Below are 27,450 nucleotides of genomic sequence, written 5' to 3' on the forward strand. Positions count from 1 at the left end.
TGAGAGGGAAGAGGTGAAAGAGCTAAATCGATCTCCAATGATTTTCTTCAGTCCCCCTGAAAGAGATTAGAACTGGCATGCCAGTGCCCACTATTGCTAGTAGTAGTGTTTACCTTGCTTGGTATGTTTAATGCATCTAAATGGTACCCTTTGTTAACTGGTTATTCTGCAAAGGTTAGACTGAAGCAAATACGCCAGTGAATGACTCACATTAGACAAAACGTTTCAAGCAAGCATCTTAACCTTACCAAGAACTGGGTTTATTTATAACAAGAAGCCTATGTGTTTCTGACAATGAAGATGTACAATTGTAGGTTCACACGGAAACCTGTGCAATGATTTCCCTGAACATTTGTAGAAAAAGAGTAGCTTGCAGCAGAGAAGAAACAAAAAAATAGTAAGTCTTGCAATTAACCAAAATATCTGCCACAACACTACACAATTTATATCAATGCAAATAAAATGTACTAAAAGATACCAAGATTAATTTCAGACAATTCTGGGGGGCTGGATGGTGCCCAGCCCTTATGTCCAATGGAAGGGAAGAGAGAATAAGGACTTCACCCCTTGTGTAGTATATGAAAGGACCAAAGAGAATTGCACTCTCATTGTTCTCTCGGGGGTCAATGGTGTCTCTGTAGAGGTGAGGAGATGCAAAAGTAGGCAGAGCCATAGCTCCATTTCCTCCATGAGCCAGCCAGCAGGGATGACTGGATGGGATGAGGGAGGAGGGTCTAATGGTGACAACCCTGTGAAGTAGAAGAAGGGGGCTATGAATAAAGTAATAAGTCACCGGTTTCTGTCATCACCTAGCGTTTGGGAGCTGGAGCCTGTCACTGCAGGAGAATTGTGACAGCTGCTGGGAAGAAGAGGATTTATGGGAAAGCAGGGCTATAGAAGACAACTCCAAAGATTCAGATAAGCATCAGTTTTGGATAGCCACCCACATCTTGGTGCATATGTGAAATAACTTGAATGTTTGGAAGTTTGAATATCACTTTTTTAATTTAAAAAAGTCCCCATTTTTCCCCACTCAAAGTGCTTCTGTTTGAATCTTTCAGTCACATCCAGAAATATTTGTGTCATTTCTATGTTTCCCAGTGAAAAAGAACAGGGCTCCTGTATGCAAAGATGTCTCACTGTTACATCAGTGAGGTCATGTGCTGCATGCCCCTAATGTTAGCATGCTGTAAGTAGCAGTACCTGCTCAAACAATAATTTATTTTTATCATAACTCACTGACTGAAGACTACTCTGAATCCCTGATGTTTTCGGCTTTTGCAATGGAATTAAACCTGCATTTTAATCCATGGCAGCAGCCAAGCTTCACATCAAGGCAGGGTTAAGAATCAGGTCAATATTTCCCTTTTACCTCAAGACTGTGCAGAATTTTATGCTTTTAAAATATGCAGAAAATAAACCTTCTTTCCTACATATCATTCTAAAATATAATAGAAAATGTCTTGGTAACTGCTTTACTAATCTCATAGATCAGCATTTTCATATTTATGAAATTAATGAAATTAACTTTTATGTATTATATGAAAGCCAGAGAGCAAAAAGGTTTGGGGCTTTATTCACAAATGTGAGCCACTAACTACTAGTTGAGTGTACAGCAGGAAAAATGGTTCCTTTTGGCCAATATGCAAATCTGTACTTAATTCAAGTGGAATTAGGTGCTAATTGCATTGTGTACCATTTTTTGTGCCGAGTGCACTAATATGGTTTCATTTACTTAGCACCTTACCTTTCAAGTGCTCTGTGAAGATTAACAACAATTTTTAACATAAAGTAGAAATACTACATTTATGACATTTCTGTTTTACATTAAATTTTCATAAACTGTGTAATGTAACTGATTGCACTTGTTTTAATTCTATGCCAAAAGAGATGAAAAATTAATAGGACAAATTCACTGGTTTGTAAGAGTACATCTTACTGAATTTTACATAAGTATATAATTTATCAGAATAAAGAGATCCTTAAACGTTATCTAGTGTTAAGCCAAACCTATTTTTAAAGATCAGATTGCAAAGCTGAAGCACACCTATTATATAGCAACATTGTCTTTGCATATATTTATTCTAGAGCTGTTGATTAATCACAGTTAACTCACGTGATTAATTTTAAAAAAATCATGATTAATTGCAGTTTTCATTGCACTGTTAAACAATAGAATACCAATTGAAATTTATTAAATATTTTGGATATTTTTCTACATTTTCAAATATATTGATTTCAATTGCAACACAGAATACAGAATGTACACACTTCTATATTATTTATTATTATAAATATTTGCACTGTAAAATAATAAACAAAAGAAATAGTATTTTTAAATTTACATCGTACAAGTACTGTACTGCAATCTTTTAATCATGAAAGTGCAATTTACAAATGTAGATTTTTTTGGTTACATAACTGCATGCCAGAACAAAACAACGTAAAACGTTAGAGCCTACACGTCCACTCAGTCCCACTTCTTGCTCAGCCAATCGCTAAGACAAACAAGTTCACGAGAGATAATGTTGCCCGCTTCTTATTTACAAAGTTACCTGAAAGTGAGAACAGGCATTCACATGGCACCATTGTAGCAGGCATCGCAAGGTATTTACATGCCAGATATGCTAAACATTTGTATGCCCCTGCATGCTTCGGCCACCATTCCAGAGGACCTGCTTCCATGCTGATGATGCTTGTTAAAAAAAGAATGTGTTAATTAAATTTGTGACTGAACTGCTTGGGGGAGAGTTTATGTCTCCTGCTCTGTTTTATCTGCATTCTGCCATATATTTCATATTATTGCAGTCTCAGATGATGACCCAGCACATGTTGTTCATTTTAAGAACACCTCCACTGCAGATTTGACAAAACGCAAAGAAGGTACCAATGTGAGATTTCTTAAGAGAGCTAAAGCACTTGACCCAAGGTTTAAGAATCTGAAGTGCCTTCCAAAATCTGAGAGGGACAAGGTGTGTCGCATTCTTTTAGAAGTCTTAAAAGAGCAACGCTCCAATGTGGAAACTACAGAACCTGAACCACCAAAAAAGAAAATCAACCTTCTGCTGGTGGCATCTGACTCGGATGATGAAAATGAACATGCGTCGGTCCGCACTGCTGTGGATTGTTATTGAGCAAAACCCATTATCAGCTTGGACGCATGTCCTCAGGAATGGTGGGTAAAGCATGAAGGGACATATGAATCTTTAGCACATCTGGCACATGAATATGTTGTGACGCTGGTAAAACAGTGCCATGCGAAAGCCTATTCTCACTTTGAGGTGACATTGTAAACAAGAAGTGGGCAGCATTATCTCCTGCAAATGTAAACAAACTTGTTTGTCTGAGTGATTGGCTGAACAAGAAGTAGGACTGAGTGGATTCGTAGGGTCTAAAGTTTCCGCTGTTTTATTTTTCAATGCAGTTATTTTTTGTACATAATTCTACCTTTGTAAGTTCGACTTTCATTATAAAGAGATTGCACTACAGTACTTATATTAGGTGAATTGAAAAATACAATTTCTTTTGCTGTTTACAGTGAAAATATTTGTAATAAAAATAAATGTAAAGTAAGGACTATACACTTTGTATTCTGTGTTGTAATTGAAATCAGTATACTTTAAAATATAGAAAACATCCAAAATATTTAAATAAATGGGATTCTATTATTGCTTAACAGTTCGATTAATCACGCGTTTAATCATGATTAATTTTTTAATCGCTTTACAGCCCTAATGTATTCCTATTCTATTATACCCGGAGTTCCCCTCACTACTGTAATTATAACATCACTGAAGAGAAAACCCACAAGGTGACAATTCAAATAAATCCCATTCATGTCAGCAGTGACTAAAAGGTGATATGTCTACTGTGACCATACTGCTGATTGTTTGATGGCCTTAATACCATGAAGTAAATTCCTAGGGGAGAACTGTCAAATCACCAAAATCACAACCGTAATTGGCATAATTATTACCTCTATTTTTTTGTATTTACTCATACGCTGTAGCTCCATAGCTGTGCATGGCACTTTACTGGTATAAGGTGACAAGGACCTCATTGTGAGATGATTGCAACATGACAGATAACAACATAGAATGACAACAGGCTGTAGATAGTGAAATAGGACAATTGACAGCCTGAGAAGAAACTTCACTTCTGAACTGGAGGGTAAGAGGGTAATAAAGTACAAAAGAGGTGCAGCTTATAGGGTAAGCTTACATTTGCTTTGCTCATGCTGGACATGTTCCACAGATAAAGGCTCTAATTCAGCAAAATACTTAAGCACATGCCTAATTATAAGCACTGTGAAATACTAATACACTGGGTCTACTTGCCTGCTTAAGGTTAGGCACAGAGTTAAATACTTTCTGAACTAGGAACACAGAAAGGACTTTAGGCTTTGGTTCAGCTAAAGAACATGCTTAATTTTAAGCATGTTCTGAAGCCCATCTGTCATGGGATTCACTATTCACCACGCGGGCACCTCCTCATGACTTATCTGAGGATTAACTCTCAACCAGACTGACAACCCCTCCTTTGGTTACTTGCTCCGGGGTCTCTCTGTCTCTCTCTGCACTCACTTTCTCCTTCTTCATGACTCAGGATGCTCCCTATTCATGGCTTGGCCCTCCAGCCAGGTCACTATAGTTTTCCTCTTCTAGGGTGTCAAAGTAGCTATGATCAACTGTCTCAGACATTTTTATACTCCACTGCCTTGACTGTGCTACTTCCCCAGTGGCTGGTAGAAGAACTAGGGCCCACCCACTACTCCAGGTTCCAGTCCAGGGTCTCTGGGACTAGCACACACAGTCTACGCAATCCTGGACCCTGTTACTGTTTCCCTGGATTCTTTTCTATCTTCCCTCCCTATCTTCTGCCTCCTCCTCTGTTCCCCTTTGTTTTCTAGACTAGAGCCCTTACACCAACTCAGCTTTGTCTGACGAGAGCCCTCCTCCAGGAGTATCCCCAAGGGGCTGTTTCCGCCTCTTTACACTGCTACAGTGGAGTAAACAAGTCTTTGTGTAGCTGAGACTGAAGACCCGTAAATCTAGAGCACAGCTGTTAAAAGAGAGAAATATTTAATGAAAGTTTAATTTGTTTTTTTTAATCTAGATTTTGATGGAAAATTTAATCAAACTTTGAAAAATTTCACCAATTCTAGTCTTGAGAGAGCATAAATTGACGTCACTGCACACAGGAAAAGGGGTGTGTTATACCAGCTTAGACTCACCTATGAATTTGGCCCCAAACATCAAAGACCTGTAGTGCTAGTGCACCCTGCTGATTATCCATATTGTGCAAGAGATCCTGAGTCAGGGATAACTTTGAATCTAATATTGCAAACATATGCTGGATTAAGGTACTGTTTTCAGAACATGGAAAGAACCAACGGGTATCACTGGAATTTGAGGGCACATATCTGAACTTCTACATACATATGTGAAAGTTCTTCCAGATGTTCATTTACCATACTCAGCAGCTGTCTTCACTTGACTGGCATGTTCCTTGTTAAGATAGTAATTTTTATAACACTGGTTTCAGAGTAGCAGCCGTGTTAGTCTGTATCCGCAAACAGAATAGGAGTACTTGTGGCACCTTAGAGACTAACAAATTTATTAGAGCATAAGCTTTCGTGGGCTACAGCTCACTTCGTTGGATGCATAGAATGGAACATATAGTAAAAAGATACCTATATACATACAGAGAAGGTGGAAGTTGCCATACAAACTGTAAGAGGCTAATTAATTAAGATGAGCTATTATCAGCAGGACAAAAAAAAACATTTGTAGTGATAATCAAGATGGCTCACCTTCTTGCCAACTGTCTAAATGGGCCATCTTGATTACCACTACAAAAGTTTTTTTTTCTCCTGCTGATAATAGCTCATCTTAATTACTTAGCCTCTTACAGTTTGTATGGCAACTTCCACCTTCTCTGTATGTATATATGTATCTTCTTAGTATATGTTCTATTCTATGCATCCGATGAAGTGGGCTTCAGCCCACGAAAACTTATGCTCTAATAAATTTTTTAGTCTCTAAGGTGCCACAAGTATTCCTGTTCTTTTTATAACACCGTTACTGAACTTTGTAGGCAGACTTTTTTTTTTGGCGGGGGGTCTCCTCTGCCTCTTTTCTTTCTTCTTTATCTTTTAAAAAAGTCAAATATTTTATCCTTTCCTGCTTATTAATTCTAGTCCAGTGAGACTAAAGAAAACGGCACAGCTAATAAAATCACAAGTGCATTAGTCTCAGTGGCTGACACAATTTTATAAGAGCGAGCCCTTCAATAGATCTGTAAATCCATCCAGTAACATCTTCCCCTTTCAGTGTCCTAACTTCTTGTATTATAGTTTGCATTCATTGTGTCATCAGTGGTGGGTTTTTATTTAATTTACATGTCAAGAAGGGCACTAGATTGACAGCATGGAAAACTGAAGGCTTAGCCACAGAACAGATACATGAGAAACAGTAGTGCAGATTTCTCCACAATGGCCCATCTTATACTCAGCCCTCCTCCGGTGTAGTACAGTGTCCTTGACCTTTAAATCCTTGTTCTCCACTCCGCAGATTTCACTCATAGGTCTAACTGTAGCAGTGGTTTCCGTGATATGGACTTTTGTGCACAAGGGGTCTAATTCAAAACCCCTAGGGGCACAGTGAAGTTCATGAAATTCTTGAATTACTTCAAAGGCTATTGAATCAGATCATAGGACCTTGACTGACACCATCAAACCATCTTGCATAAGCCACCAATAGCCATCAATGGTAACTAGTTTTGATTATTATGCAACTGGAGTTCAAAATTATAAGTAACTTAAAAAATAAAAACTGCATAAATTGTTGTCAGTTGTGTGAGCCATCCAGTGACCGTTCAAACCACCAACATCATTAGATCTTGTTCTCTAAAAATCGTGAGCACTATCCTACTTGTTTACATCTTGTCACCTGTTTGGTCTTGTCATTAAGCTAGATTGTAAACTCTTGAGGACAAGACTGTCTTTTTACTACATGTTTCAGAGGGGTAGCCGTGTTAGTCTGTATCAGCAAAAACAACGAGGAGTCCTTGTGGCACCTCAGAGACTAACAAATTGATTTGGGCATAAGCTTTCGTGGGCTATAACCCACTTCATCAGATGCCCACAAAAGCTTATGCCCAAATCAATTTGTTAGTCTCTAAGGGTATGTCTACACTATGAAATTAGATCAATCTTATACAAGTCGATTTTTAGAAATCGATTTTATACAGTTAATTGCGTATGTCCACACTATGCGCATTAAGTCATTGTGTCCACAGTACCGTGGCTAGCATCGACTTTTGGAGCGCTGCACTGTGGGTAGCTATCCCACAGTTCCCGCTGCCCATTGGAATTCTGGGTTGAGCTCCCAATGCCTGAGGGGGCAAAAACATTGTCGCGAGTGGTTTTGGGTACATTTTGTCAGTCGCCCCTCCCTCCGTGAAAGCAACAGCAGACAATCGTTTCATGCCTTTTTTCCATGCAGACGCCATACTGCTGTCAGCAGACGGTGCAGTAGGACTGCTAACCATCATTGTCATCCACCGCTTCCTCTGCAACTCTGCTCTGCTGCTTGTCTCAATAGTGAATTTCTCCATGTTGTCTGTCATGTGCTCCCGGGTACATGTGTTCTTCCTCAGGAAATGTGTGCAGTGCTAACCGTCATCCTCCACTGCTTCCGCTGCAACTCTGCTCTCCTGCTCTCCTGGTGCCATGAATCCACCTTGCAGGTCCTCTCGTTGTTCTGTATAAATATCTATTCTCGTGGCATCCGTCGTCATCCACCGTTTCCGCTGCAACTCTGCTCTCCTGAAGAAGCCATACCATGGCAATCATGGAGCCCAGTCAGCTCACAGCTGCCGTTGTGAGCATTGCAAACACCTCGTGCATTATCCTGCAGTATGTGAAGAACCTGCAAAAGCAGGGGCAGAGGCGATGACAGCGCAGTCGTGATAGCGATGGGGACATGGACACAGACTTCTCTCAAAGCACGGGCCCTGGCAATTTGGACATCATGGTGGTAATGGGGCAGGTTCATGCCATGGAACGCTGATTCTGGGCCCGGGAAACAAGCACAGACTGGTGGGACCACATAGTGTTGCAGGTCTGGGATGATTGCCAGTGGCTGCGAAACTTTCGCATGCATAAGGGCACTTTCATGGAACTTTGTGACTTGCTTTCCCCTGCCCTGAAGCACAAGAATACCAAGATGAGAGCAGCCCTCACAGTTGAGAAGCGAGTGGTGATAGCCCTCTGCAAGCTTGCAATGCCAGACAGCTACCAGTCAGTCAGGAATCAATTTGGAGTGGGTAGATCTACTGTGGGGACTGCTGTGATGCAAGTAGCCAAAACAATCACTGAGCTGCTGCTATCAAGGGTAGTGACTCTGGGAAATGTGCAGATCATAGTGGATGGCTTTGCTGCAATGGGGTTCCCTAACTGTGGTGGGGCGATAGACGGAATGCATATCCCTTTCTTGGGACCGGACCACCTTGGCAGCCAGTACCTAAACCGCAAGGGGTACTTTTCAATGATGCTGCAAGCACTGATGGATCACAAGGGATGTTTCACCGACATCAACGTGGGATGGCCGGGAAAGGTGCATGATGCTCGCATCTTCAGGAACTCTGGTCTGTTTGAACAGCTGCTTACTTCCCAGACCAGAAAATAACCATTGGGGATGTTGAAATGCCTATAGTTATCCTTGGGGACCCAGCCTACCCCTTCATGCCATGGCTCATGAAGCCATACACAGGCACCCTGGACGGTAGTAAGGAGCATTTCAACTATAGGCTGAGCAAGTACAGAATGGTGGTAGAATGTGCATTTGGATGTTTAAAAGTTCGCTGGCACAGTTTACTGACTAGGTTAGACCTCAGCATAACCAATATTTCCATTGTTATTACTGCTTGCTGTGTGCTCCACAATATCTGTGAGAGTAAGGGGGAGAGGTTTATGGCGGGATGGGAGGTTGAGGCTAATCACCTGGCAGCCAATTATGCACAGCCAGACACCAGGGTGATTAGAAGACTACAGCTGGGCGTCCTGCACATCAGAGATGCTTTGAAAACCAGTTTCATGACTGGCCAGGCTACGGTATGACAGTTCTGCTCGTTCTGTTTGTTTCTCCTTGATGAAAACCTGCCCCCTTGGTTGACTCTGCTTCCCTGTAAGCCAGCTGACCTTCCTCCTTCAATCACCGCTTTCAGAGGCAATAAAGCACTGAAAGTGGTGGTGGAAGAGGGGAGAAGGGAAGGACAAGGCCACACTACAGTTCAAAACTTATTGAATGCCAGCCTTCTGTTACTTGGGCAATCCTCTGGAATGGAGTGGCTGGGTGCCCGAAACCTTCCCCCCGTCCATGTTCTTAGGCGTCTGGGTGAGGAGGATATGGAACTTGGGGAGGAGGGCAGGCGGTTATACAGGGGCTGAAGTGGCGGTCTGTGCTCCTGCTGCCTTTCCTCCACCAGATGCCTGAGCATGTCAGTTTGCTCCCCCATTAGACTCAGCATTGCATCCTGCCTCCTTTCATAGCTCTCTTCCCTCCTCTCACTGCATTCCTCCCTCCTCCCATCGCGTTCATTTAACGCTTTCCTGGTCTCTGCCATTGTTTGCCTCCAGCATTCTGCTGAGCTCTTTCAGTGTGAGAGGACTGCATGAGCTCTGAGAACATTTCATCACGAGTGTGTTTTTTTCACCTTCTAATCTGCGCTAGCCTCTGGGACGAAGACGATAGGGGGAGCATAGAAACATTTGCAGCTGTGGGAGGAAAAAAAGGGAGAGTAGTATTTAAAAATATACATTTTAGAGAAAAAAGGGATGACTATCTCACACTGAATCAAGCGATTCACATTACACAGCACATGTGCTTTTGGTACAAGGTTGCATTTTGCCTCTTATATTGAGTGCCTGCCGGTTTGGTGTGAGACATCATACATGCTCAGATGGGCAACAGAATTGGCTGGGCAACAGAATTGTAGGCAGCCATGGTAAGGCAAAGGGTTTCGGCTTCTTCAACCTTCATAACATGTGGGATCAGTTTCAAAAAGCAATGCTCTCGTTTCCGATACCAAGCAAAGCCCATTGGGTTGGCCATTTAAAAGGAGGGGCTGTGGTTTTAGGGTAAATCTGCAGTACAACCCAACTCCCCCCCGCAATTCTCTGGGATGATCGCTTCATCCCCCACACCTGCCCCACATGGCTAGTATCAGGGAAGATCCCTGTCAGCCAAATGCAAACAGCTCAGCCTGAACGGGCCTCCCTGCACCACATGGCTAACAGCGGGGATGATTTCTTTTCAGCCAAAGGCAAACAGCCAGGCAGGAACAGGCACCTCTGAATGTCCGCTTAAACAAATTTCCCGTATTTGAACCAGGTGACCATGAATGATATCACGCTCCTGAGGCTAATACAAAGAGATGAAGAACGGATGTTGCTTGAATGCCATCAAAGCCTGGGCCCATGCAATGATTTCTTCTGCAATGATTCCAGACTACTTGCTTGGCATGGTAAAAGTGTCCTACCACGAAGGACGGAATAAGGCTGACATCCCCAGAAACCTTCTGCAAAGGCTTTTAGAGTACCTCCAGGAGAGCTTCATGGGGATGTCCCTGGAGGATTTCCGCTCCATCCCTAGACATGTTAACAGACTTTTCCAGTAGCTATACTGGCTGCGAATGCATCCCAAGTCTTCAGGGTAAATTAATCATTAAACACGCTTGCTTTTAAACCTTGTATTATATTTATGAAGGTACACTCACCAGAGGTGCCTTCTCCGGCTTCATGGTCTGAGAGCCCGCCTTGGGAGGGTTAGGAGGGTATTGGCTCCAGGGTAATGAACAGTTCCAGGGAGAAGGGATTCTCCGCTTGCCTGCTGTGCACTGTCCTCAACCACCTCTTCCTCCTCCTCATCTTCCTCATCCACAAAATCCTCATCCCTGTTGCGTGAGACTCCCCCCTCGCAGGTGTCCACAGACAGTGGTGGGGTACTGGTAGGGGCGCTCCCTAGAATTGCATGCAGCTCATCACAGAAGTGGCATGTATGGGGCTCTGGCCCGGAGCAACCATTTTGCATCCTTTGTTTTTTGGTAGGCTTGCCTCAGCTCCTTAACTTTCACGCAGCACTGCTGTGTGTCCCTGTTGTAGCCTCTGTCAATCATGTCTGTGGAGATTTTGGCAAATATACTGGCATTTCGTCTTTTGGAACAGAGTTCTGCCTGCACGGATTCTTTTCCCCATACAGCAATCAGATCCAGTGTCTCCCGTTCGGTCCATGCTGGAGCTCTTTTGCGATTCTGGGACTCCATGGTAAGCTCTGCATGGTCTCTGATAAGACCTCTGATAAGCTCTGCATGGTCATCTGTGCTGATCAGCTCGCCACGCTGGCCAAACAGGAAATGAAATTAAAAAGTTCCCGGGGCTTTTCCTGTCTACCTGGCCAGTGCATCTGAGTTGAGAGTGCTGTCCAGAGCGGTCACAACAGAGCACTCTGGGATAGCTCCCGGAGGCCAATACATTTGAATTGTGTCCACACTACCCCAAATTTGACCCAGCGAGGTCGATTTTAGCGCTACTCCTCTCGCCAGGGAGGAGTACAGAAATCGATTTTAAGAGCTGTTTAAGTTGACAAAACAGGCTTGGTCGTGTGGACAGGTGCAGGGTTAAATCAACCTAACGCTGCTAAATTTGACCTAAATTCATAGTGTAGACGAGGGCTAAGGTGCCACAAGGACTCCTCATTGTTTTTCTTTACTACATGTTTGTTTTCATATTGTCTATTTCAATTAGACCATGCCCCTGAATGCTACTGTAAAAATCACCAACATAACTAGAAATGGTCACATTTCAGAACTATTTTTCCCAATTTCAGAATTGTCTTTTTTCAAACTTAATTTTTTTCTTTAATAGTAGTTTTTTCCCCATTTTTTTTCAATTATACTGTAAAATGAAAATTTAGTCTTTTTTTTTTTCCTTTTGGTCTATCACTTTTCCTTGCCCTCATCTTTCTCATTTTTCAGTGACAAAAGAGAAAATACGTGTGTGTGGGAGGATACATGGCCAGGTGGGGGATAAAGGAAAATTGAAATGCTTTTGAAACTTTAAATTCTTCTATTTTTAAATAAAAGTTTTAAACCAAAAATTGTTCCACAGGCTTTCAAAAGAACAAAAATGACTTCAATTTTTTTCAAATTATGGAAAATGTTTTTTGTGAATTTTTCAACCAGCTCTGATCATGACCCAATTGAAAGTGAACTGCTGTATTTGTGTGATAGTAAAAAGTACATTTAGGATATATAATAGGCTCCTCTGTAAATTTGTACCCTAAATATTTGTCCAGCCCTAGCATGAATGCACCAATCAATTTAAACCCTGTGCACTCAAAAATGCCTATATAAGAAAAGAAAATGCATCTTGCTGACATGCAGTACTTGAAGTTTAAATGGTGAAAACTTATCCACAAATTAGTGTTCTTGAATACAACCCACTTATAAGTCACAATGTTGAGCAACAATTCAGAATCTAAAATTAGTCATCAGAACATGACATACAATTAAAACTGACAAAACTCACATTACTTAGCTATTTGCTTTGCAGCGTTCATCTTTTTTCATCACTATCATTAGAATTGTATTTGTTTATTTTGAAATGCCCATTCCATCAGGAAAGAGTGAAATCAATTATTCTCAACACTTAGTGAATGTTTGTTGATTTCTTTTGCCCTATGTGAGTGCACTGATTTCCTCACATTTTTTTGCCATGCTGGCAATGTCTCGACAGGGTTGCGAAATTAGTTGCCATTTGTAAGCGCCTTATTTCTAATGTACTATTAGATAGCAATTAAGACATCAATAATGTTTTCTACTATGAAGTCTATTATGCAATTCATTAGTTAAAATATTTAAACACTGATACCACCCAAACTCCTGGAAAATGTGCTCTAGACATCATTAAGTTACTGTTACAGACTGTAGTTACATTTAAGCTATTTACTATAAAAATCTATGTGATACCTATAAATAGGCCGTGTTAGAAAATAAAATTAATTGTCATTTACCATTTAGAAAAAGTTCAGATCTCAAAAATAACCATCCTGCATAGGACCAACATACCTCCTGTAATGATTCTAATTACTTTGCAGTGTGCACTATTAATAAAGAACTAGGCTACGCCATGCACCTGTGCTGCACTTATGCACACAGAAAAGAACCTTAATATATTACAAATTAACCTCTTTGGAGGATGTACACAGAGAAACTCTTTTCTATCATTTAAAATGAAACAATATTAAGAAAAAGAAATATGCTCCACATTTTTAAAGCTAGCATGACTCAAGTATCACATGTCAGTTACATGACAGTAACTGCTAGATCTACTATCTCATGACTCATCATAGAAAGGCAGGTTGTCTGGTGGTTAATGTTATGAGAGAACTGGACTTGACATAACAGCAGCCATTTTGTTTATTCAGCCACCATTATCAGAAAGTGAGAACACTATTTAGTCAGGAATGATTTGGTCTCTGACTAAGCAGACAAAACAGCTGCACAGCTGAAGTGTTGCTAATAAGGATAGATAAAGTGACACATTTATGAGAATGGGAGGGAGTGTGGATTGCTGATCTTGGATCTGGGTGTCTATGACTACGAGTTTCTTGCTGGGACTTGCTTTGCTGATAACTAAAATTATGAGTTACTTACTGATGCTGGGGAAATTGTTAACCCAGTAGGGGTTACTATGAGTAATGTGCTTTGTTTTGAAGAACCTATAAAGAGAGTAGTTAGAGTATGCAATTTGGAGAAGTTTGGAGAGAAAGATTTCAACGAGCTAGGAGACTGACATCCAACTCTCCTGTGGCTAGGAGGCAGGCTGTCCACCAGAAACCTGCTACTGATCACTTGACACCACCTCAGACTTTGGGTAACTATGTCTGGGTACTCTAGACTACCACAATTTTAGAAAAGTGCTTTAGACTCAATAAAAACAAGGATTTTTGAGTGAAAGCACTCCTGTGTGTACCAATCATTTATCGGACAGAAGTGCTTATTTATGTCCTGAAACTTCCTGAAAAAACAGAGATTAGTTACCATAGTTTCAGGTTCAGAAAACCCCAGATAACATGGAACTGTGATTCAGGCCTCCTCAGTTCTAGACTCATTTTCTCCTGTTACTTTCAATTGACATAGTCCCTTTTATCTTAGAGCTCTTTCCAAACATTAAGAGCCAAATTGTGGCCCCTCTCATCTGCACTGGAGAGGAGTTGCTCACTCAGGTATGCTCACTGAAATTAATGGGATTACTTATGTGAGTAATTGCTCACTAGTAAAAATAAGATTCCACACTCTAGCTCTGCATAATTAAGGATGGAATTTTCAGATGCATGTAAATGATTTAGGGCTTGTCTATATGGGGAAGTGAAGATGAATTAACTAAACATGTGAAGTTAAAGCACATAAATTATCCTTCAAGGAGGATTAAACTAAAGTAAACTCTGGCCAGTTTATGTCTGAAGGAGAGCATCCACACAGGAGCTTAATGCACTTTACTTTTGCACACTAACTTCATAGCTTTAGTTGATTCCTCTTATCTTTCATGAATGTATGCATGTCCTCAGGAGCATTTGTTCCATTGCATTCCCATAGAGGACAGAAAGCGTGTTAGTTTTAGCTGCATGTGCAGGTAAATTGTGCAGGTAAAAATAATTGAGTTTCTCAGTGAAAAATCCACATGACAAACATAGCAACCTCACACTGCAAAATCACCACTGTAATGTCCTAAATATATTGATGTCAATTCCATACCCCCTTCAAAGCCAAACAATGTATAGGGTCATAAAACAAGCCTAGCACCCATCTGGTCATGGCTGTGCCAATCTCCATTTGTCACAGTTTGAAGTAAGTATGGCTCCTTTGCCTCCAACAGAAAACAAGACAATGCTTCATTCCTACTCCCACCTCTCTTAATCTCAAAAGGTCAGTTTCCTTCCTCCCTTCCTTCCTTCCCAACTTAATAGGCTACCCAAATAATTCTAGTAACCTTAATGATAAAGGTTACTGGGTATAGGGCAAAAAATAAAGAGAAAATCACAAATGTACTAAACAGAATAGAAACCACTTTATAAAACTGATTCATCACTTTGAAAAGCATAGCTAACCACGCTGTATGGTTTGTTACAGAGTATAGTAGTTATGAAAGTGGTTAACCCTTTATTTATTGGAAAGATTCTGTCTTAGCCAGAAGCTGCTGGATTGTCTTTCTCTTGATGTCTGAGATAGGTGTGTCGCAAGCTATATGAAGCCTTGGTTATTTATATCATTACAGAGCCATGAGATATACAATCAGACCGTCAGCTAGTGTAAATCAGCATAGTTCTGCCAACATCAATCGAGCTATGACACTTTACATAAGCTAGGAATCTGGCCAATGGATCGTTAAGGCTTGCTACTTCACTTTGGACAAAACCCTAATAGAAAATACCAGGTATTCACTTGCAATGCTGCATGCATAAATATTAATCAGATCTCTTTTGCCCCTTTAAAGTCTCAGATTCTCTGCACAGGCTACAGTTATATGGGAAAAGAGGCAGAAGTCTGAGAATAACTTGCTCTTTGATGCTTGTATAACTCATAATAATGCCGTGTGGCTCTGTTCCCATCTAATGGTTAGCGAGTTTAAGAATTTATTACTGCCTCTGAGCTAAGGGACCTGGTACAATAACTAAGAGGTAGTAATGATAATAATAAAATATTAACAACAACAATAATACCACCACCCAGCTCTTATATAGTGCTTTTCATTATTAGATCTCGAAGTCCTTTCTAATGAAGGTCCAAACTCTACATATGATCTAACCCAGGGGTGTCATTACAAACGTGTCAAGAGACAGTAGTTAATATTGACCAGAAAAGCATGATTTTTTCTTCCTAGTATGTGATCATAAAAAGGCACATATTTCCAAACCACAGACACATGCACTTTTAAACACACATAAGTTAGGAGGAAGATTTTCAAAATTTTACCATTTATAATAAAATATTGCATATATTCAGATTATTATTGTATGTAGTAGGCATGTGAGACTCAATATCCTTGAGTTTCAGTCCAGAACAGGGAATGGAGATTACTTGAATTTGACTGGTATTCTGGGCGTTCAAGAGATGTTCGGTGCACCTTGGACTTAAAAAAAAAAAACATTTGCGGGAAAAGATCTGAACACAGCAAGTTATCTTTGAGGACAAATGACTTTAGTCCTGTGGTGTCCCTAAGTTCTGAAGACATTTGAAATTAGCCTTTTAGTTAGGTCCATCTCTAGCTGTCTTTTGTTTTTTTGCCAACTGACACTCATCCCAGAATATTTTGTACTTGATTAATGAAATGGATTCCATTGCTCCTGAGTAAGAAAGAGAAGTGACATAACATATTTTACCATCTGTTTATAATTAATGCAAACCCTTAAGGCTAATCAGCTTAACAAGACACACTTTTGAAACTATACAGAAGCTATCTGAGCCAATTCTACAATCAAGACTAGTCGTTTAAAAATTTCACACACTGTATGGTGCAACATAAAACTACAGTGATGACAAATTATTATAACCCTTCTGCCCGTCAGAGTTGACAGCAATAAGGGCCGGGTTCAGTATCTAGGGGTTCCATTTCAATAACATAATGCAAAACTGGCTCGAGCCCTCACCCACTGACCTGGAACAATTACATACCACCCCCCTGGACGTCTCTAAGAGGCAATACTTCCCCGCTCACAAGCACAGAGTCTGGGTGTAGCAAAAACCTTTTAATAAAGGAGGGAAACAATGTGGCATTATCTTGGAGAAACACCACAAACAGGATTCATAACACCAACCATGAACAAAAGACCGACCCCCAGGTAAGTTTGGCAGTATCCTTTTCCCCTCCAGGGTCTTAAGTCCAGCAACCCAATAGTTATCCCCCCATCCCCAGTTTCTGTCCTTGGTCAGTGCAGCCCCCCCGAGTTCAGAAGTTCATCTGCAGAGTTTACCTCCCAGCCTGGGTGGAAGCGGAGGGCGGTATGGGGGGTCATTTTACATGCTCCACTACTCAGATCAACGGCCAAGTGACAAGCCTCTCCATGGGGTTCTGCTGCAGTCTTCCCCACCAGCTGCACCTCTCCATCATCTGCCCTGCTATCCACTGCTCTCCGCTCTCCACTAGCTGTCCTGCTGTCTGCTCCTCTCCACCAGCCTCTCAGCTATCCTCTCCACTCTCCACTAGCTGTCTGCTCACCAACTTGTCCCCAGCCCCCCCCACTTGACACAGCTCTCAGCAACTTCAGCTCTTCAGTGATTTCAGTGCTTAGTGATTTTTAGCTGGTAGTAGGGGGAGCCTCAGTGCTGATGCACCACAACCCAAAGTAGGCCTACTGCTTACACCTAGGTATCAGTGATTTCAGCTCTGCAGCATGTAACAAAACTCCTAATGGAGCCAAAATTAGCTCTGTTACTACACCATGGAGAGAGGAGGGATCAAAGCAGTGTTTAGGGCCCTCAGAATGGCCCCATACTGCCAGATATACATACCTATTCCAAGCCTCTCTCAATTCACTGGGTTTTGGAACCCATGTCCCTTGCCTAGCAAGTGCTACTTAGTTGAGAGCGAGTCCCTCTGTCATAAAATGCCAAGTACAGTTCTACTGTCCTTGATTCACATAACCAGAATAACAACCCCTTATTACTCCTGCCCCCAAAACAGAGAGACTGGGGATCCCACAGCAGCCAAAGTGATCATTTGGGCAAGCAGTCCATCATGCTAGTCAGGGTGGGTGTGCCCATGCAAATGAGTGTGTCCATGCAAACGAGATCAGCCCCTTAAGTCCTTTTCCACAGCTCACCACCAGATGTCAGGGTAGAGCTCATTCTGACTCTGCTTACATTATAAAGCATGTTATCACAACATACCACATTAGCATTACTGAATTAACATAATTTCCAACAGAGCAACCCCCACATCATGCAGATGAGTAGAGCTGGAAGTACAGATGGGGTTGAGTCACAAAACGGAGATCCCAGATTTCTGACACTTTCTCAGGGTGATCTTTTAGTTTGCTCCGTGCTGGAGAGAGGGGGTAGCTATGACATTTCTATGCAGATCTGTGTTCATATTATGAAGACTTTCTCTCGCAACGTTCTAGAGCATTTGAATCACGTGGTTTGCTTCTAGCTCATCTATTGTTAGAACTATTACACTGTGTTTTGTAACTGATTATATCATTATATATTGGGCGGTTGGGTAAAACCTCACTAAAGCTAGTGGGTGTAACAGCAGCTCTTCATTCAAGATAAATGTAAAATGCAAATAAGCGCCTTTATGTACTAGATAGCTGAAACAATAGGAGCTACACCCCAAAACACAATCCACATGCAAGGCTGGAATAGGATTTCATCCATGTGATCTGAAAGGGGTCTGAATGAAAATGCTGGGGGGGGGGGGGGGGCTTGGTTATTGTTTGATGCAGCTGTGTGTGTGAGAAAGAAAAATGGAAACACAAAGAAGCACACAGAGAAGGCAGCAAGGAAGCCCCAGAGAAGCACTTTAAGTGAGACCCTGAGAAAAAACTAATATAGAAAGTGCTTTGGGCTAAGTGCTAGCTGGAAAGAGGCTTGGAATGGTAAACAAAGAAACTGTCTCTTATTGTTTGATTCCTACTTTGTTCAGGGAAACGGGACTTTGTGTACATTTTTTATAAACAAACTGGACTGCAATAAAGACATACCTGATTCACATTATCAATTTCTGCAACTAACAGAAACAACCCAAAAGATGCTGAATATTGGCTAATCAGTCAGGTCCAGGGAGGTAACAGTATTGTGAAAGAAGCCTGAACTGAAATTTATTCAAACATACATAATAAACTTCAGGTCTTTAAGATTTGATTTGATTTTTCAGAAGGAGAGAATTGGAGGAATAGGGATAACTGTTGTTCTTCCAACTTTCCCAAATCCTTTCAGCGATAAAACTGAAAAACCAAGAGGGATTGTAGAGCAAGGTTTCACTATTAAGAGCCATATTTTCAGAAGAACTCAGCTCCAATTTAGGCAACTAAATAAAAGAACTATGTTTTCAAAAGTGCTCAATCCCCCGCTGACTTCTCTTGCAAATTTGGTCCCAATTGTGGGAAGTAAGCTCTTTTGAAAATCTGACATTATATGTGCATAACAGGCTTTGATTTATAAAGGAAAACAGGAAATTCCCTTACCTTAGCAAACTGTGCATTTACCCATTTTGTGAATGTTTTCTTTTGAACATCTTCCCTTTCATCTGTAAAAGAAACATAAAATAATGTATTAATATCAATATCATATACCTTTTGACCAGAGGAAAAAAGTCCCTAATATTACTATGAATGGTTGTTTCCAATTAAAAAATTGTTTGTGTATTTGATTGTATTATTTGATTGTGTATTATTAAATAAAGGCCCTGTCTACACTGTGCTGCAGTGCAAACTAACATGAACTAGGCAACTTTTAGTTTTTGCTAGCAGTGTTCACATGGGGCATCTAGAGTACAGTGCTTTCGTGCGCTCTGCAATTTAAACCTCGGTAGTCCACGCTGTGGCGCAGAGTCGACGAGTCCAAAGTGATCCTCACTAACCAATAATACTTTAGATAGCCAAATAGAGTGAAAGTTACGTTAGAGAAAATAAATACAGCCCATCTAAGCAAGGGTTGAGATATTATTTCGGTACCTGAATTATAGGACAACAAATCTCTCTCTTTTAAAAACTATTAAATACGCCTACTCATACTCTGCCTGCTATTCTGGACCTTCATGATCCAGAAAATCATGGCTGTTTGACTGACTGCAAGAGGCACTTTCTAAACATACATAGCGCATGCCACATCAGTGAGAGCAAAGAAAAATCAAGGAAGGGATTTGCAATTGAAGAGCTGCCCCTACACACCAGAGGAGGAAACATTTGTGCCTCTTGAACTTGCCTTCCATCAAAGGTTTCCCACTTCTCCCAGTTACAGAAAAGTATTGGCTGGCACAGTGCATCCATAACTAGTATGTCTCCTCTCATTAGCACCCAATTAGGAGCAAACCTCTGCTCACATATCTGTATAGGGATCATCAGTGAGAGTCTGGGTTGTGTCCCTAGGAAGCGCAGCATAGAATTTCTAGCCTGCAGGGCAGGGGGAGATCCTGGACTGCTCTGGAGGCTAGAGCTGTCTAAGTTATGGCAGCCTCCCTGGGCTGCCTGAATGGACTACAGTATTTCCTGCAAACCCTACAGCCCTTCCCCCAAGTATAACCTCTCCTAACCGTAACCCTTCCCCATCAGGCTACATACCTCAGGGCATGGGAGTTCATGGAAGGCAGCCTTCCAGCTGTGTTTATAGGGCTTGTGCCGGGGGAATCCTTCCCCAGCCAGAGCCAGGGCTTTTAGGGCCCCTGTAGACTACTCCAGCCTGTCACTCCAGCCCTTTTACGTTGCATAAAAGAGCTGGAGTGGGGGCTAGTATCTCAACCCTAGACTCCAACATAGTGCTCTGTCCACAAACTTGAGGTCTGTAATGATGATGACTGAAAATGGACAAACATCAGGAAAGCAGCATATAAGAGTAGCATTTTGCCCTAGGTTAGGTAGTCACATAAGAAACAAATTAGTGGCTTCAACCGAGTGTCTGATGAGTATTAGAGACAATTCTGTAAGCAATAACACACAGGGATCTCTTTCCTAGAATAGCAGGATTGTTTTAAATCAGAACTGAAGTGCAGAGGCAGGGGTTTTGTGGGGAGCGTGGCATGGTGCCTGTATTAAATGAAGCTACAGCCTGTGCCACCTCTCTCCCCTTCTTGTGAGCAGTCAAGTTCACCCCATTTTAAAAATAAAAAAAATAATATTAATTCTCATCTGAAATGCTCACAAATTAATGATTTTAATGGATTCAGTTGACTCTGAAAGGCAGTTACCGATGAACTACATGAGGAATTCATGGCATTAATAATGTATTTCAATTCTTTTTCCTTTCTCTGAGACAAGACAAGGCAACGCTTTATGATACAATTACATCTTTTGTTCTCAGAAACCTTGCTTGAATAACTACCACCAAATGTGTCTTTTCACAGGCATGTTTTTTACCTATAACAATAAAGTATACTGAGGAAATATGAATATGAAAGATAAAACTATTTTATTACAAAACCTGTCAGAAAGTAAAAAAATATGCTGCATGTAGACATTATGAGTAAAATGAGAGATTTAAAATAGATTGTGAAGACATTAGGAGTCATTTGACGTTATCCATGAAGTTTTATGTATCTATTGAGTAAATAACACAATGGGAATTTATTTTAAGCAAGCAACTTCACTTCATATTTACCTTTTTATTATACGTTGTATGAGACTATTCTACACAATAAATTATCATTATTTTTATGGCAGCATTTTCATCACAATGTACGGCTTATTATACCATATACAGTGCATTACAAATGTAGAATATCAATCTGTATTTCACTTCCAAAAATGTCAAATATTCATTAGCACAAAATCACACCATTTTAAGTTCCAGGATGACCTGCTTTCACTGAAGTAATGGCTGGAAGAATACTTTCTATTATTTTTAAGCATAAATAGTCCGACTTCAATTCCCAGTATCTTTTAAAAATTAAATATGTATTTTAAAATACAAAGTATAGAGCTTCCATAGAGAGAGTTATAGTCTACACAATTCCTGGATGTCAAGGTTTTGGGATATAATTCAATTTTTACAATAATTCCTTGTCTACTTTCTGCTTGCTAGTCAAAAATATTATTGCTATAATAGAGGTGGTTACAAAACCCACCAATTTTCCCTTTGAAGGTTTTCAGCTCGGAGAACCCATAGCTCACAAGTATTCATGAATTTAAAACAGGGTAACAGTTTAGTATTTTGCCTGGAAAAAACAGCCCTTATGAGTTGTTGCTACTGGAAATTTGCCAAAGTCGCTTAAAAAAGGCCAAAACACAGACTATTTATTTGAGTATCTGGTAATGTTGAGGTTTGGGGACAAGCTACTGTAATCAACACCATTTTTCAAGACCAAAAAAACCCCACTGATTGTGTTCATCTCCTTTTGAAACACAATACACTGTACTTGGAACCATTTTATAAAAATTAAAGCTGGAGAACATATTACATCAAGCAATCTATTCTCCTGCCAATGCAGGATTGTTCCCAAGAGTACATTTTCTAGAGTTTTGTCTTTTCTAGTATTAAATATCTCAAGCACTGGCACTTGCTTCTTTCCTAGTCAGCTGTTGGTTGAAAGTGACATTTTTAGCAACTTTAGCTATTTGTGCATCTGGCAGCAATGAAGCGTCCAGAGGACACACAGTCTGCAGATCACCTTGATTATTACAGGACATGTGCCTTTGGTAGTGGGTGATTGTGAGGCTATTCACAATGCTTTCCTTTGCCCGTCACCACTACCTCCCTTTTGCTGGGTTGAATGTTAGTCAGTGGCTTGCCATACAAGTGCTGCTCTCTCCCAGGCTCTTGGATATGTAGGAGATGTTGCTCTTTGCTGGAATACAAAGGAGGTGCAGAGCTGGGTGTCTGGCATATATTCGATTTGATGTTGAATCACAAACTCCCACAGCATCTTCACATACAACGTGAAAGTAAATTAACACTAAACACATAGTGGCTTCTGTTTAAATGCCTCTTAATACCATCCCAATGTGCAGCTTTAAGCATGTTATTAAAACAGAGGATAATTTTGTATAGAGAGTATATGTGATTGTGTAGAGGGCAAGAAGGGAGGCACAGCTACGATATCTAGTGCCCAAGCTTAATTTCTTTCCCACGCTGGGCAACTGTATAACATATTCAGAAACTGTTACTTGTCCACACATTTACATGCAAGACATTGAACTGCTAATCACAGATTAATTAATGCCCATTGAGCTAGTAAAGATCAGGGTCTCCTGAGTAATATGGGAGTTAAATCCAACCATCTGAATTTGGCTCTTTCACAGTCCAAGTGATGCTATGCCACCTTTGCACATTTCCGTACACAACTCTCTTCCACTGTTATCTTTATATAACGATCATTCAAGTATACTTTCTTTTCATTTCTGTTATTTTTAGATGCTTGCTCTGACAAGTTTATACCACAACAATTTGTTTGTGGCAGCCTCCCTACAAAGAATCAATTTTGTGTTAATACATGGCACATTCAGTTTCCCTATAGAAAGCAGTGAAATACACATACACACACACTTTTTTTTTCTTACCTAGATTGATGGACTGAATACCAGATATGGAAACTAAATGACATTTGTCTGGATATAGAGAAATGTGCCAAAAACACCAACCTGCCACTTCTGAATTTCTATGTTTACAATAGATACTTTAGTGACAGCCAGATGAATGCAATTGCAGCTGTTTTTACTGTGAGGCAACAGAAATAATCAAGTGGTCAGGTATATAATTTCTGCTGTCCCAGGGTAATATACTGTGTCTATTACACACTTCTCTTTAAAGCTGTCAATCAGAATTCCTGTGGATCTCAGTTTCACTATTTAGGTGAATCTAAAAATGAAACACTGGAAATGTACCAAATTTCTCAAAAAGAACAGGAGTACTTGTGGCACCTTAGAGACTAACAAATGTATTAGAGCATAAGCTTTTGCGGGTTATAGCCCACTTCATCAGATGCATAGAATGGAACATATAGTAAGAAGATATATATATAGATATATATATATAGATATACACACACAAATAAGGTGGAAGTTGCCATACAAACTATAAGAGGCTAATTAATTAAGATGAGCTATTACCAGCAGGAGAAAAAAACCTTTAGTTGTGATAATCAAGATGGCCCATTTAGACAGTTGACAAGAAGGTGTGAGGATACTTAACATCGGGAAATAGATTCAATATGTGTAATGACCCAGCCACTCCCAGTCTCTATTCAAACACAAGTTAATGGTATCTAGTTTGCATATTAATTCAAGCTCAGCAGTTTCTCGTTGGAGTCTGTTTTTGAAGCTTTTCTGTTGCAAAATTGTCACCCTTAAGTCTTTTACTGGGTGCCAGAGAGGTTGAAGTGTTCTCCTACTGGTTTTTGAATGTTATAATTCCTGATGTCAGATTTGTGTCCATTTATTCTTTTGTGTAGAGACTGTCCGGATTGGCCAATGTACATGGCAGAGGGGAATTGCTGGCACATGATGGCATATATCACATTAGTAGATGTGCAGGAGAACAAGCCCCTTTTGGCGTAGCTAATGTGATTAGGTCCTATGATGGTGTCCCTTGAATAAATATGTGGACAGCGTTGGCATCAGGCTTTGTTGCAAGGATAGGTTCCTGAGTTAGTGTTTTTGTTGTGTGGTGTGTGGTTGCTGGAGAGTATTTGCTTCAGGCTGGGGGGTTGTCTGTAAGTAAGGACTGGCATGTCTCCCAAGATCTGTGAGAGTGTGGGATCGTCCTTCAGGATAGGTTGTAGATCCTTGATGATGCGTTGGAGAGGTTTTAGCTGGGGGCTGAAGGTGACAGCTAATGGCGTTCTGTTATTTTCTTTGTTGGGCCTGTCCTGTAGTAGGTGACTTCTGGGTACTCTTCTGGCTCAGTCAATCTGTTTTTTCACTTCAGCAGGTGGGTATTGATCTTGGTTTTACTTTACTTTTTTTTCTCCTTTTAGCCCTTCCACGCATAAATTATTGTGTATAGGTTATGATTCACAGGATCAGCAAAATACAGACTGTGTCTCCAAACCTCTTGAGTTTGCTAAATTGAGCATTAGATTTTAAAGAAGTATTTTTCCAGGGCAGTGTTCATGTGAAATTGTGACTAGAAAAAAAACTGAAATACAGTACTAATAGAGCTAATCATATGGGAAAGGGACAGTTCTAAAAGTTAATCAGGTGACAATGCTAATAGAGACACAAGTGGTACAACAAAGAATGCTTCGGATCATGCAATTAGCCCTCAATAGGACTGAGGATGCTACTACTAATGATGAGTTGTTAGCAGACAATTTTCATAGCTGCTTAATGGAATATTTCACATTTGCAATCTATTACCTCAATTGAAAGTTCTTCATAGTTTCCTCAAGACTAGAAAACATTATATGATTATCCTTTAATAAAACTGGATCTACCTTTATACTTTCAAAGCTGGAGGGGGGGGGAGAAACAAAGGTTCTCTCTGTCTGTGTGTTTTTTTGCCAGGAACAGAAAAGGAATGGAGTCTTAGAACTTAGTAAGTAATCTAGCTAGATATGCATTAGATTCTGTTTTGTTTAAATGGCTGATAAAATAAGCTGTGCTGAATGGAATGTATATTCCTGTTTCTGTGTCTTTTTGTAACTTAAGGTTTTGCCTAGAGGGATTCTCTATGTTTTGAATCTGATTACTCTGTAAGATATTTACCATCCTGATTTTACAGAGGTGATTCTTTTACTTTTTTCTTCTATTAAAATTCTTCTTTTAAGAACCTGATTGCTTTTTCGTTGTTCTTAATATCCAAGGGTTTGGGTCTGCGTTCACCTATGCAAATTGGTGAGGATTTTTATCAAGCCTTCCCCAGAAAAGGGGGTGTAGGGTTTGGGAGGATTTTGGGGGGAAAGACATTTCCAAGCGGGCTCTTTCCCTGTTATATATTTGTTAGATGCTTGGTGGTGGCAGCAATAAAGTCCAAGGGCAAAAGATAAAATAGTTTGTACCTTGGGGAAGTTTTAACCTATGTTGGTAAAAATAAGCTTAGGGGGTTTTTCATGCAGATCCCCACATCTGTACCCTAGAGTTCAGAGTGGGGAAGGAACCTTGAAATGGTGGCAGAGCAGTGGAATTAACTTGAAATCATTTAGAGATCAATTTGAGATTTTTTGAACCAGAAAAACAGATTTTTTAAAAGGATTTTTTTTTCCTTTGGGCTGCTGGAAAGCAGGTTTTAAGCTGAAAGCAGTTAGAGTTTTTTTTTTGTCTCTGCTTGGAGGCCAGAACAGAGACAAAAGGGAATTGTCTTTTGCGAGCTGGAGTTTTCTCTACCTAAACTCAGGGTAGTTAACCTCCTGCAGGGAAATTCACAAGTCTTCACAGATCTGAAGTTGTTTTTACCTAATAGCAACTAGAGGGGTTTTCTGTCTATTTGCCTGGAGACAAAGGTGTTAGGTTTTTTTTAAAGGATTTTTCTGGAGGCTGACAATCACTATCAGAGAATACAGGTATCATATTACAGCACAGCAAAATGTTACAAGCCAAGTTTTTTGTTTGTTTGTTTTATTTCTAACTCTCGGGTGTAAAGTTAGTTAAAAACAGAGAGGCAAACATGACAGAGCCCAAGGCAGAAAAAGCCACAGAGGCTGCCCATAGGAGAGAACTGGAGGCAGCAAGAGAGTCAGAAAAAAACCAAGAGGCTGCCCACAGGAGCGCTATGGAGGCAGCAAAAGAGGCAGAAAAACACCAAGAGGCTGCTCACAGGAGAGATATGGAAGCAAAGGAAAAAGAAATGGAGGCAAGGGAAAAAAATGGAGGAGAGGGAAAAAGAGAGGAAGCATGAACTGGAGTTGGAGAAGGTAAGGACTGATAACCCTAACAATCTTTCCTCAACAATCCACAAATAGGAGCGACTATGTCCACAGTATGATGAATCCAGTGATATTGCTGAATATTTTCACACCTTTGAGAGACTGTGCACTCTCCATAAAATTCCTGAAGCTCATAAGATGACCACATTGGTCGCAAAATTAACTGGAAGAGCTCTGGACATATTCAATAAATGCCTATTGATGAAGCTTCTGACTATAATAAGTTCAAGGATTTGGTTTTAAAGCAATTTCAAATTACATCTGATATGTACAGAGTAAAATTTCGAACCCTTAAGAGACGGCCTGGACTAAGTAATGTGGCTTTTCTAAACCAGATGAAGGATCTGTTAGATAAATGGTTCCAAGGAAGGGGTGTCACTAGCTTTGACGGAATGTGTGATTTGATAGCTCAGGAACATGCCTGAATATGTCCAAGGAGGAAATAAAACAGTGTTTATGGGATAAGGAAATGGACTCAGCAGAAAGTCTTGCTTCTTATGCTGATCGATACGAGCAGTCCCAGGCCACCAGAGAGGCGGGGCAAGTCGGAACAAAAAGGATGGAGGGAGGAAAGAGGAACAACCCTGGTTGCAGTTGGAGCGGATACCAGAAGGGACACCCTCAGACCACACCCTACTACCAGGGGCAGCCCAAGGCCCCAACTACACACCAAGGAATACTCCAGACACCTTATCGTCCTGCCACACCATTCTCCAGCAACCCACCGCACCCTAGTGACCCGTCAGCTGGACGATGTTTTAAATGTAACGAGCCGGGGCATGTGAAAGCCAACTGCCCCAAGAACCTCAACAGATTACAGTTCATTGCACCGGAATCACACCAGAGGTCCTCAGGCCCAGATACCTCCCAGATAC

At 40.7% G+C, this 27,450-nt stretch overlaps 1 protein-coding gene across 7 annotated transcripts in view; it reads right to left on the minus strand.

Moving 5' to 3' along the window:
• DMD (dystrophin) overlaps positions 1-27,450 on the minus strand; it is a 1,912,888-nt gene that overhangs the window by 1,655,302 nt on the left and 230,136 nt on the right. For all 7 annotated transcript variants that reach the window (XM_043538015.1, XM_043538014.1, XM_043538013.1 and 4 more), the window contains exon 2: positions 19,248-19,309. In XM_043538015.1, the coding sequence (XP_043393950.1) occupies positions 19,248-19,309 (62 nt within the window). The remainder of the gene's footprint in view (positions 1-19,247; positions 19,310-27,450) is intronic.

The sequence above is a fragment of the Chelonia mydas genome, chromosome 1, assembly GCF_015237465.2.
Source record: "Chelonia mydas isolate rCheMyd1 chromosome 1, rCheMyd1.pri.v2, whole genome shotgun sequence".
NCBI lineage: Eukaryota > Metazoa > Chordata > Testudines > Cheloniidae > Chelonia > Chelonia mydas.